Genomic DNA, 12,614 nt, shown 5'->3' with positions numbered 1-12,614 from the left:
CTGTTGGTGCTGTTGGTGCTGTTGCTGATGTTGCTGCTGTTGCTGCTGTTGTTGCTGTTGTTGCTGTTGTTGTTGTTGTTGTTGTTGTTGTTGTTGTTGTTGTTGTTGTTGTTAGAATAAATCTGAGGCATACCGTCGATCATCCGAGGATCAAGCAATCACACGAATACGACACCGAGATTTGTTAACGAGGTTCACCAATATGGCTACACCCCGGGGCCTGACTATGGGCGCTCCTCCCCAAGATACCGCGACAATACCGCACCAGGTCGCCCTTGACGCCGGCACACGCCGCCGGCTTCTCCCGCGTTCCCGTGCTATTATGTTGACATATGCTACATCGTGTGTTTACCCCCGCTATATAAGAGAGGCCTAGGATACGAGTGTCCTATTCGGACACGACTCCATATTCTATCTAAACATAATACAACTGCAAGTCCAACTGTAACCTATCTTGTACACTATATTCGACACAACTCTAACAAGATTGATGGCAACATTTCTTTTTGTGAGAGTCATAGCAGTGACGATGTTGTTAGTTTACGCAATTAGCAAGATCAGTGACAATTAGTAGTTATTATTTAACCTTCAAGTATTATGTACCAGGATCAGTGATGATGTTCTTCTCAACCTTGAACTATTTAAGTATGCATAGTACTTGGATCAGTAAATATATAAAAGCATGTCTATCATAAATAGTAGTGGTTTTACCGGTAAATATAATCTATAAATAAATAAATAACCTAAGTATAAGCTAAAAAAAGACATAATTTAAAACGTGTCCTAAACAATAACCTAAATTAAACATAATTTTAAAAACCTAAATAAAATATAAAGTAAAAGTAATAACCTAAACAAAACATAAATAAAACCTAAACTAAAAATAACAAAAATGAAAAAAAATGGCGGCATGGGGGCTCACCATCCCATGCCACCATCGAAAAGGCCCAAACCCTGAGGTGCACCGAGGCGACGCCTGGCCAGACACGCCGAACAAAGCCGTCCAGCACGTCTCTGTTGGAAATAAGCCATGCCGTGGCGGTGGCGACCGGCGTGAGAGGTCGAGTCCATGGTCGCCACCGGCGTGAGAGGTCGAGTCTGTGGCTGGCACGTGCATTGTAGTCTGACCTTTGTATGGGCATGATCCGACTAGGGTATAGGCATAGTCTAGGGTGTGTCCGACTAGTATAAGGCTGTGTGCGTGAGTGTGTGTGTCTGTTAGCAAGATAGCCGGGGAGGTGACCGCGTCGCCGCATCGGAAACGGCCGCGTTGTTTGCGTTGTAGTGCGACAGGTGTGCTGGCCGGGAGTGCGGCCGGGCGTGGCGAATGCAGCAGAGGATCGAGGCATGGAGACCGAGTCCCGTGATGGAGTTAGTGGCTCCATGCAAGAGGGCGGACGACTCAGCAGGAGAACGCGTAAGTGCGCGTAGAGCTTGCTGGAGTTGGTTTCGTGGGGGCTGTGTCGCCGAGCAAAAATGCTAGACATACAAAGATTTATAAGTTTTTATAAGCTCTTTTCATCTGACAACCAATCACAAATCTTTTCCCCTCTAATTTTTAGGAGGTGGACCGTCCCGCTCACTTGTTGACCAATAAAAACTAACTCACCTGTAAAAGCCTGTAAACTGTTTGTATGTGTAGCATTGCCGGTCGCCGATCGAGGGGCTATAAACTGTTCGTGTGTGTTGTGGGGATGTCGAGTGCGTGCTCGAGTAAAGCTGTTCAGAGAGCGGCTAGGGTTAGACACCAACAGTCTCGCGCCGCCTTGTCCAGGCACAGCGCGCAGTCCGCCGCCATGACGTTCCACGGGGGCACTGCGCCACCACGCGCACCGTGCCGTTCGCCTGGAGGCTCGCTCTCGCCGCGGCCAGCTGCATGCGCCCGCCGGAGCTCTCGACGGCGCTGGCCGGGCACTAGAGACTGCGCCAGGCCGGCCAGCGTCTCCACGTCGTAGAACCTGGGTAAAGAGCTGGATCATAGTAATCGAAGATCATCCAGCGGCGCTCATCGTTGCCCTCCTCCGTGGCGTTGGCAGAGTCGGAGTAGGCCAGGAAGCACCCGGCGTTCCAGAAGGGCGGCGCGTCGGCTGCCGTCGCAGATTCCGATCCTGTCGACGGCGATGGCCAGGCACTCGCTGCAGTCTGCGCGAGTCAGGGAGTCACTGAAGCAGAGGCCTCTGGCGAACGCTGGCGCTGTTCCGTTGCCGCGGAGGAGGCGAAGGCCGCAGGCGCGGCGGCGGATGGGAGGGCGCCAGATCTGCTATTTTGCAGATCATGCCCGCAGGTGATAAGTAAGAGCGACCTCTCCGTGCATCTCTTCCATAAGTGATGTTGTTTTTATGTTTTCTTTGTAGACAATCAGGGAGAAACAATTTTAGTGAAGGTTTATGGCGCTGCTCAATTTTAGTGTGTTGGGTAAACGTTTGTTTGCATTGGAAGCTCTGGTCTCAAAGAATGTTTTATCATGGTAATAACTAACTTTACCAATCAAGCTGATTTCACGGCTGTCAAGGTAGACGACAAGCGATGGTTTGAACCTTGATGTCTCAACACTAATTCCCTAGAGATTTTGCACAGACTCTGAAGTAAACTTGCGGCTGGGTATATGTGCCGACCACACTGAAGTTTGCTGGCGAGATCGCTCGTAATATTTCTCGTCCAGCATAGTTGAGCAGTTGCTAGGGCTCTCCATTGCTAGTATCACGAGTGCTTCCCCTGCCTCCGCTCATAGTAGATTTGAGGATTCATCCTCCTAAAAAAACATCATTGTTATGCATGTTGCTAGTGCCAGAGCTAGCGCATGATACCAAGGGGAAGAAGAGAAAATATGCAGCTCGATGGGTGAGTCAAGTGACTGCACTTTCCTGAATTTAAGCCTCTAACGAACGAACGGCTTCACTAACTATTGTTGGGGGTGGGGGGATATGCAGAAATATGAATGAATGTTTTCAGCAATCATCTTGCTATTTGATTTGAGCATAGAATTTGATTTTACCTCCATTAAGCCGACTCATTTCCAGATGACGGAGCATTTGTTAACAAAACGGTGGGTGAACTCAACACCCACCAAAAATCAAGTCCAGATGAATTTCCAGCTATGAGAAGGTTGCCGGTTGAGCTCAGAGTATCAATCATGGAATCCTTCCCTCGCTACGCACTCATCTTCAAGGAAAATGGGATGCTTGAAGTGCTATGAACAGTGCATGGAGTTTGTTTCAGAGGATCAGGGAACTCTGCGTGACATGGTGGCCAGAGCAAAGCTGCTGATCGGCGTCGATACGGCATGAGCTCAACAATGGTCACCGCGAGTAAGTGTCATCCTTTGGTGGATGGGGGTATATTTTACATGAATTGTGGGTGTATTTTGGATAAATAATTATCACTACATCTTCATACAGATAAATTTTTCTCTACAATTGCCACACACATGGTCAAAAGTTTCCATAAAAAAATGTTGTCAGTCAAATCAATTTACTTCAGATCATAACCCATGCCCTAATTAAGCTTCACATCATGATCCTCAAATCATGCATCCTTTACTTGTCATCAAAGAGCATTGTCACCTGACATAGTTCCTCAACCTGGCCAAGCATGGTTCATAGGAACTCGTATTTTTCTCCATTGCAACGCACGGGCATTTGTGCTAGTCTCCATCAATATAAATAAGAGCAGGATGTAGGATTTTACCTCCATTAAGAGGGACCCCTACCCTGAAGTCTGTCGGCTTTTACACCGACAACTGCTGGGCTAGCTCTACTGGTCTCCAAGGTAGGGTTTTTAGGCCCTGTTTGGTTCAGCTTTTATCGACGGATTCCGCTGCCGCGCAGTAGAATTTAAACCAAAGAGCAAACTCAGCAGAATCCGACTCCAGAAATCCGCTGCCAAAATCTGAACCAAAAGCGGAAGCAGCCCAGGACGTGCTTTCCAAAATCTGATTCCGCTGCGGGCCAAAATTTGAAAAAGCTGTATCAGCTGGTTTGCCAAATGACCTACATTTTTTTCACATCATACTTTACACAGCTGTTTTTCCACAGCAAATTTTTCACAGCTGCTTTTAGAAATCCACAGCTGAACCAAACAGGGCCTTATACCGAATAAATTTTGAAAGTGCGAACAATTCTTTGAATCTATGAACAAATTTCAAATTCTAAGAATATTATTTTATTTCTTTGAAAGTATGAAGAAATTCTGAATTTCAAGAAACTTTTTAATATATAAAAAATCAATGAATTTTTTATTTGCTGAACAAATTTTAAAATAACAAACATGTTTTTGAATGGAAGAACAATTTTTTCATGCTTTGAACAGTTTTTGAATCTCTGCGAATTTGTTGTATCCGAAAATAATGTTCAATGGCTTGAACATTTTTTGAATATGCGGAATTTTTTATAATCGATGAACAAAAGTGTTTTTGAGTGTGCAAACTCGTGTTTGCTTTTATTTTTCTGTCCCGTGTAGTACAAACAGAAAACTAGAAACAGGAACGAAAGAAAATTAGAAACAAAGACTAGTTTAGTTGGACCAGAAACAGGAACACTTTTTCCCAAATTCGTGAACTTGTTTTGAATTCGTGAATGTATTATAAAATTCCTGAACATTCTACATAAGTTCAGGAACTTATTTCAAGTGCACTTGTTTTTTTTTTCAAATATGTGTTCTTTTTCATATCCATCAACATTTTTCAAATGCACGAACTTTTTATCTAAGTTCTTGATGTTTTCTTGAATTGTGAATGTTTTTCAAATGCACAGAATTGTTTTTAATCTGTGAAGTTTTCTCAAATCCATGGATGTTTTTCAGATGCATGAACTTTTATTCAAGTTCATGAACCTTTTTTGAATTGTGAACTTTTTTGAAATGTGGGGACTTTTTAAAAATCCATGAATGTTCGTCAAATGCGTGAACTTTTTATTCAAGTTCTTGAACTTTTTTGAATTTGTGAACTTTTTGAAATTCATGAAAAAGATTCATATACGTGAACTTTTCTCATACGCGCGAACTTTTTTGAATTCATGAAGTTTTTCAAATTCATGATTTTTTTCCATTCTTAATTTTTTTCTAGTTCGTGAACTGATTTTCTAATTCATGATTTTTTAAACCAAAAAACATTTTTTTATTTTACCAAGTTAAAAAAACTATAGAAAAACGACCCTGTCTGCTGCTCAACGCACCACCCATATGTTGGACTTTTCAGATCCTGTATAGAAATGCAGCTGTCTGTCCAGCCGCCACCTTTGACTTGTGCAATCACGGGAGGGGAGGGGAGATCCATGGGGACGGAGGCGAAGGTGAAGGTGTTCGGGCCGGCGAGGTCCACCTGCGTGGCGCGGGTGCTGGTGTGCCTGGAGGAGGTCGGCGCCGAGTACGAGCTGGTGCACGTCCACCTCCCCGCCGGCGACCACAAGGGCCCCGCACATCTCGCCCGCACTGTACGTGCCGCTCACCTCTTCTTCTTCTTCTTCTTCTTCTTCTTCAGTTATTCCAGCAGCCGATTGAGATTTCTCTTTCGACAACGAGCACCCTCAGATTAACAAACAAGGTAGCAAGTAAGAATAACACCTTGCCTTGCTGAGATCTTGGGTGATGGTTGCTAGGCCGCGTACAGGTTCAGATTCAGAAAGTCTAGCTAACCATGATTAAGACGTCTGATTATATTTATACCCCTAACAAGAACGGTGGATCATAATCAACTGCTCATATTTGTATTTACCTTGCAGCCCTTTGGTCAGGTCCCGGCTTTCCAGGACGGCGATCTCATCCTTTTCGGTGAGAGAACAAATATTCATTCAGATTTATTTATATCTCGTATCGACACACAAACACAAGGAAAAGCCTGAAGGAAACAACGTCTTTGTGCTAGCTATAGACTGAGCAAATTGCTCTGCACAAACATTATTCAGATGATTTATATTTTGTACATATGTTGTCATCCCAGAGTCGCGTGCGATTTCGAGGTACGTACTCCGCAAAGGCGCATCCGATCTACTCCGAGAAAATAGCCTCTCCGAATCGACGATGGTGGACGCGTGGCTGGAAGCAGAGTCCCACAACTTCGACAGGGCCATGTCGGCGATCACCTTCCAGTGCTTCGTCGTGCCCATGTTCATGGGCGGGACAGCCGACGAGAGGGTCGTCGAGGAGAACCTGGAGAAGCTGAAGGTGACCCTCGGAGTCTACGAGGAGCGTCTGTCCAGGTTCAAATACTTGGCCGGAGATTTCATCAGCCTGGCGGACCTCAGCCATTGCCCCATGGCTCACTACCTGCTGGCCAGCCCCTGCTCGTCGGTGCTCGATGCGTATCCTCGTGTGAAGGCGTGGGTTGATGGCATGATGGATCGGCCGAGCGTGAAGAAGGTCATGGAGCTTATGGATGCGTCGTGAAAAGAGTGATGTGGTGTACGTGTGCTTTGTGGAATGGAAGTTGTCTGAGCTGTGCGAGTGGAGATGATTTGTCTTGTTTCAACCAGGAGTCAACCCAATTTATATGGAATGATCTTAATTATCTACAACCCAACTTACTAATAATGGCCCATTTCATCACATGCCACGAAATGTCATTTAATTAAGCTCTCTAAGAGTATCTCTAACCAAACTCTCAAATTCCATTTAACTCCCCAAATTGGCATATTTTGAGGAGTTAATCAAACCTAAGCGAAGCCTCAAACCTATAACTTCTCAGAAATTTGAGGATTTAAGTCTCAAAAGGTTCCTTTTGGATCAAATTTGAGAGAGCAGCGCCACTTTCTCCTCAAATCCCAAGCTAGCTCTTCTTGTTGCATAAAACGGACAGAATCGCTGCCGCGGCGACCGATTGACATCCCGCCGCAATAAATTCTTACCAGCTGCTCACCCAAACCCTAGGTCTTCCTCATTGCCACCCATTTCCCCCAAAAGTTGTCACGATCCAGACCAAAATCACCGTTGCCCAAAAGTGCAGCCGCTTGATTTGGCACCGGTGTCGCTCGAATCACCGCCACTGCTCGATCTGCCGTTGTCGTCGCCTGTTTTCGCCATGGTGAGGCTGCTCCCCACCCACTGCTATGCCTACTCATGCCAACACCACCCGCTGGTGGTCGTGAGAGGTGCCGACGACGCAATGAAGGGGTCGGAGGAGGAGGAGCCCCACTCCGGTGTCAAACCGCCGGAGAAGAAGGATGAAGGGAAGAGGAGGAAGGTGAGGGGAAGCAATCCCATACCAACACAAAGGTGCACAACACGATGTCGTGGTGCCCCTCCAACGTGGGAGGAGGAGCACCAAGCCACCGAGGTGCAGCTCACTATCGTGCACGTTGACACCCTCCTCACTGACCCACTGGCGGTGGTAGAGGACCGCACCGCCGAGGTGCGACTCGCTGCCGAGCGTCGGGCATCACTACATCATCACAGTTCATAACTAAAAGTATATAATTATTAAAAGTATACTTTCAAATTTGAGTTTTGAATGAGGTGTTCGTCCACAATCTGGATTTGAGGAGTTAAACTCGAGAGTTCGGTTCGCTTCACACATTTTTAACTCCTCATATGTGAGGAGTTAAGGTTTGCAGAGGAATTTGAAAGGAAATCTTTTGCGAGTTTGGTTAGAGATATCTTGATCCTAGCCATTTTAACCTTAATTGTGTTTGTGAGCATGATTTTCGATGTGTCCATGATTAGAAATAGACTGGTGAATTATCCCGGCGAGGTGGTGGTCGAGTTGTGCTGCTATGGGGAATTAGACTGCACTCTATCTGAAGTGATGCTTTTGATTGCGCCTTTTTTTTAATTGTCGTGTGGCTTTTATATTCAAGGTATTCTTCGGTTCTCGAAGAAGTTTTTAGATATAAGCACATATTATACTCTCTCCGTCTCATAATATGAGATATTATAACAGAAAATAAAAGAAAAATAAAATATTCTTTTGACATTTACAAATAGGCTGGCTGATTTACTCAGCAAAAGAAATGAGATGATGATTGATGAAAATACACCATGATACAAAAACCGGACGCATTTTTCGCGCACCACCACCGCAAGTATCATTTTCCACTGGACATTGCGAAATAGATATTTTTTTTGAGTGGGCAAAATAGATTTTACAGTGGATGCTTTTCATGAAAAAAATAGGAACAAATTCACCCAGCAATAAAATTCGAGACATAAAATTCAGACCCACACAAACCAAGGGACAAGACAAGAAAAGAAAATCAACCGCTGCGCTGCAGGCCGCCACACGCTCTCTCGCGCCACTCCCCGCCTCCCGATTCCCTGGCCGCCGCCGCCAGGTCCGACCATGCACGCGGCAGCGACCGCCCCGGCGCTGGCGCCGCCCGTCCTCCTCCCCCTCTGCCTGCCCACCGGCGCCGGCTCCTCCGCCCGGCCGCGCCGCGCCGCGCGGGCCGCCGTTCGGTGCGAGCTCGCCGCCGCCTCCGCCTCCCCCTCCGCGGCGCCCGTGGCCGCCCCCCGCTGGGCCCAGAGGACGGTCGTCATCCCGCCGCAGCGCCGCGGCTGCCACATCATCACTCACAAGGTGCGCCCGCCCTCCCCTCTCGTTCCTACAGCTTTGCCACTGCCATGCCTCTGTGTCTTTGGTATGGGTAGTAAATTGGTGACGGTGGATTGCTTCTTGGCTGTTTTGCAGATCATGCACGCGATCAGGAGCGACCTCTCCGAGTTCAAGTGCGGCCTGGCGCATCTCTTCTGTACGTGATGCAGTTTTATGTTCTTTTTGTTGTTGTTGTTGTTGTAGACAATCAGGGAGGCACAATCCTGTGTCGTTTCTTAAAATTATCAGTAAGTTTTATGGCGCTGCTCACTCAGTGTCAGAGCCGTCCGGCTGGGTAAATGTTGTTTTGCATTGGAAGCTCTGTTCTGAAACCAGATTTCAAAGCTTTTAACGATGATTAAATTATCTTGGAACTATAAGAATTGCTCCAATTAGAATTGGGAAATCATCACATTTGAGTTTACAAGTGGACCTCAGACCACATGTTAGGGAGTAGTGACACTTGGACCAATTTGCGACTGTATAAAGCAATTTGCTCCGCTGTAAGGGTTCTTGTCTGTGCGTAGGTCAAATTAGCAGCTAGATACTGAAGGTTTCAAGTGGTTTCTGAACTGCAGGAATGAAAAAAAAAATTGAGTGCACAAAATGTACAGTTAATTGACAGCAGAACTTGAAATTCCTGATGTTAGAATGTATCCGCAGAACTTATGGTGTCACTGGTTTAGTTTTGAGTGAAGTGAGAGTATCTGATGATGGTATGTTATCAGAAATTCAGAATGCAGTTTCCATTGTTTTTCAGAATAGTGAAAGGTTTATATATGCTCTGCAGTGCACCACACGAGCGCTTCACTCACTCTTAATGAGAACTACGACCCCGATGTCCAAACTGACACTGAAACATTCCTTAGTCGAATTGTCCCAGAGGTGAACGATGTGATATTTCCCTTTCTTTTTCTGTTCAACGATATCTCATTAGATTGGTCTCCTGATCTCTGTCTGATTGTAATTAGGGTCCATCTGCTCCATGGAGGCACACCATTGAAGGTTAGGTTCTGAACCCTGATATGGCTGGCCGTTGATCTTCCTTGTTACAGTGTTCTTATTTAAATTATATCGTCATGTATACTGCTGCACCTTCAGCAATGCTCCATTAGTTCTCTAAGACTGAAGTCTAGTCTTTACTCTCCATTCTGTATTTTCAAAATTATTCAGATCTTGCAAATGAATTACAAGACTGCCTGAGCTGTTTCTTGACTTGATAAGCAGAAACCAAAATTTACATGATTAAATCACCCACTAATACTCAGATTCTGATTGCAGGATCTGATGACATGCCAGCACATATCAAATCATCAATGTTTGGCTGTGCCTTGACGTATGCCCTCCCTCCCTAATGTTTCTCTTTTACAAAATATGAGTGACTTCGTCCAAAACAAATTAGTGACATTTTTCCTTTGTCTTCAGAATTCCTATCACTGACGGGCGTCTCAACATGGGAACTTGGCAGGTGCGTAAAGACATTTTACTCACAAAAATGGGCCCTCTTTTGGTACACGGTTACTGATACTGTAGTATAATCATCTTAGATGCATCTACTCTCAGTATTTAAGGTTAGATTTTCTTTATAGGCTCGACTGAACATACAGTAGAATACTTGGTTTTTCGATAAATGATATATTTGTAACAGAACTATAGGAAGTGGTCTATTCAGTGCATAAGAACAGTATCCATCTATTCCATATATGAGTTTAAACTTGACTCTTAAGTCTGTGCAGCATGTTTCATTTGGGTGTCAACCACCCAAGACATAATGTCAGTATTAGCAGCAACCAGATGTTATTCAGGCATCTGTGTTCTAAATTTTATCGTCTGAGTCGAACACTTGAACACGAGTCGTACTACGTCACCTATGTTCATATCCGAGTAACATTTGCCATGTTTTTTTTTGCCAAATCATGACCTGAATCCAATTTTGTTACTAACACCTGGGTCTGTTTAGTGCATAAGACCCAATGTCCCATCTATGCCATATATAAGTTTGCAGTTCACTCTTAAGTATGTGCAGTATGTTTTCTTTTGGGTGTCAACGAGCCAAGACATACTATCAATATTAGCAGCAACCAAATGTTATTCAGGCGTCTGCGTTCTTAATTTTATCATCGAGTCGAACACCTGAACCCAAGTCGTACTATGACACCTATGTCCATATCCGAGTGACATTTGCCATGATTTTATTTTACCAAATCAGTTATCTGATCTAATTCTATTTCCAACACCCGCCTCTCATGTGGAAAGTTTGGGTAACACCTGCTAGTACTCGGGGCCCAACCTCGGCATTATATTTGATACCTAATCTTGATCATTCTATTTTTTATTTCCAGGGTATATGGCTCTGTGAACATCGTGATTATGCTACTCCTCGCACAATTGTGATTACTCTCAGTGGGATATGAATGGCCAATGCTAGGAGCTGCAAATACAGTGTTGTGATTCTGATGTGCACTGAAATTGGAACTTTGCTCAACTGTTATATGAGCTGCCCCGACATATCTTATTTGTAATTGTTTGCGTAGTTTTGTACAAGGGGAATAAATAGTAGATTTTCTGAGCTCCCATGCAAGCCCTGCCTATGTGGGCCGTCTAATTTGCATCAAGATATGTGCTAGCTCGCTATCTTCACCTTCGTAGAAATGTCTCTCTTTTGTTATCTCAAACAACACTTATAAAGACGCCATGCCATCATATAATAATAAAAACACCAATTATGGCTACATATTATGTAGTTGTTATCATTAACAAATGTTTGTAGGAGAATGTACGAGTGCTCTACCTAGAGACTGCATATGACATCAGATGATGAAGAATATTTTTCTCCATTTAAATATGTTTTCAGATGAGGAAGTGGTTGCATCATTTATACCTCTACTTTTATATATAGTCGTTTGTAGAAGAATGTACGTGCCAGGAGGCTCGCAAAGTTGCGAGTGTGTGCATGCCCAAAAAAATGCATTTGGTTGAATAGTCATCTTCACAACCGTCCCACCAGGTGATGGGGAAGAGGCGGCCGTTGTTCTTCCCAACTACGGATATATAAGAATCGAAATTGGTGGTGGAGCCCGGAAATAAGCCGAGGGTGTGCACACATAAAAAAAATTCTACCTAGTCCAAGTGTCATACAATATTTGGGGAAAAACACAAATAGCTGAATCAAATCACACAACATTATAGTTCACAAAATATTTCAAATTTACAACATAGAAAATGCAACACTAAGTAACTCTACAATGTTCCTTTGCCATGAAAGCTTCAACTATGTCATCCTCAACACATATCACTCAATGAGTGCCAGTAAGCAATAGCTCACAAAATCATCACCCATACTATTTCTCAACTTGTTTTTCACTAAATTCATTGCCGAAAAGACTCTTTTAACACTTGTGGTGACCACCGGTAAGATCAATACGAATTTCATAAGCAAGTGGACCAAATTATATAGAACATGTTTTTTTCTTCAATCAAGCATAATAGAGAGATCGCCAATACTACACATGGATTTGAACCTATAATCTTGTCTCATATCATCAATAAAAGTAGCATGTTGGAATTCAAGCTTTACCAAATCGATGCTTAATATGTCCTTGGGGTAGAATTGAATAAGTTTCATTACCTTGAGTGCATCTTAAGTAAATGAATTGATGGGATTCAAAGCACACATGCAAATATGCAACTCCATATTACCTTAATCAAACCTACTGTGAAGCTTTTGAATGATTTGATCAATGATACCAATACATACTTCTCTTCTATAACTATCATCATTTGTTTGTACTTCATAATATATCAACATGATCTTCCATGAGGCACATATCCTCTGATGGAGGAACTTGAATGCCATGTTTATTGCAAAGCAATGTCACCTTTGCAAGAAATTCTTCCCATCCATGAGACCGCATGTGTCGCATTCTACTCTTTGCTAACCTAACAAGTCATATTGCATTAATAATATCTTGATCTCACTTTTGATGTGATTGAGACAACTCAATTGTGTAGCCAAGAATAACAAGCATCAAGTGAAGAATGAAAACAAAGTCAAATGACTCCAAGGCAAAAGCCATCCATGTATTATTGCCCA

The 12,614-nt window shown here is 43.9% G+C and overlaps 2 protein-coding genes across 2 annotated transcripts; both read left to right on the top strand.

Annotated features, from left to right (window-relative positions):
• The first annotated feature begins 5,177 nt into the window (after nt 1-5,177).
• On the top strand, nt 5,178-6,485 carry LOC119331740 (probable glutathione S-transferase GSTF1). Its single transcript, XM_037604902.1, has 3 exons — nt 5,178-5,429; nt 5,718-5,766; nt 5,936-6,485. The coding sequence occupies exons 1-3, from the start codon at nt 5,208-5,210 to the stop codon at nt 6,379-6,381; spliced, it is 717 nt and encodes a 238-aa protein (XP_037460799.1). The 5' UTR covers nt 5,178-5,207; the 3' UTR covers nt 6,382-6,485.
• Nucleotides 6,486-8,254: 1,769 nt separating this feature from the next.
• Nucleotides 8,255-11,253, top strand: LOC119330549 (UPF0047 protein YjbQ-like). Its single transcript, XM_037603662.1, has 7 exons — nt 8,255-8,506; nt 8,618-8,678; nt 9,312-9,406; nt 9,493-9,526; nt 9,803-9,857; nt 9,947-9,989; nt 10,864-11,253. The coding sequence occupies exons 1-7, from the start codon at nt 8,270-8,272 to the stop codon at nt 10,933-10,935; spliced, it is 597 nt and encodes a 198-aa protein (XP_037459559.1). The 5' UTR covers nt 8,255-8,269; the 3' UTR covers nt 10,936-11,253.
• Nucleotides 11,254-12,614: the final 1,361 nt, after the last annotated feature.

Source organism: Triticum dicoccoides, chromosome 7A, assembly GCF_002162155.2.
Source record: "Triticum dicoccoides isolate Atlit2015 ecotype Zavitan chromosome 7A, WEW_v2.0, whole genome shotgun sequence".
NCBI lineage: Eukaryota > Viridiplantae > Streptophyta > Magnoliopsida > Poales > Poaceae > Triticum > Triticum dicoccoides.
Note: the sequence above shows the minus strand (reverse complement) of the source record. Positions and strands in the feature narration are given on the sequence as shown.

Bases quoted from the DNA above. Each gene is read 5' to 3' on its own strand.
- LOC119330549 (XM_037603662.1), top strand. From the start codon at position 8,270: ATGCACGCGGCAGCGACCGCCCCGGCGCTGGCGCCGCCCGTCCTCCTC. The intron at 9,407-9,492 runs GTGAACGATGTG...GATTGTAATTAG, and splicing joins TTAGTCGAATTGTCCCAGAG to GGTCCATCTGCTCCATGGAG. The intron at 9,990-10,863 runs GTGCGTAAAGAC...TTTTATTTCCAG, and splicing joins TCAACATGGGAACTTGGCAG to GGTATATGGCTCTGTGAACA.
- LOC119331740 (XM_037604902.1), top strand. From the start codon at position 5,208: ATGCAGCTGTCTGTCCAGCCGCCACCTTTGACTTGTGCAATCACGGGA. The intron at 5,430-5,717 runs GTACGTGCCGCT...TTTACCTTGCAG, and splicing joins CCGCACATCTCGCCCGCACT to CCCTTTGGTCAGGTCCCGGC. The intron at 5,767-5,935 runs GTGAGAGAACAA...TTGTCATCCCAG, and splicing joins CGGCGATCTCATCCTTTTCG to AGTCGCGTGCGATTTCGAGG.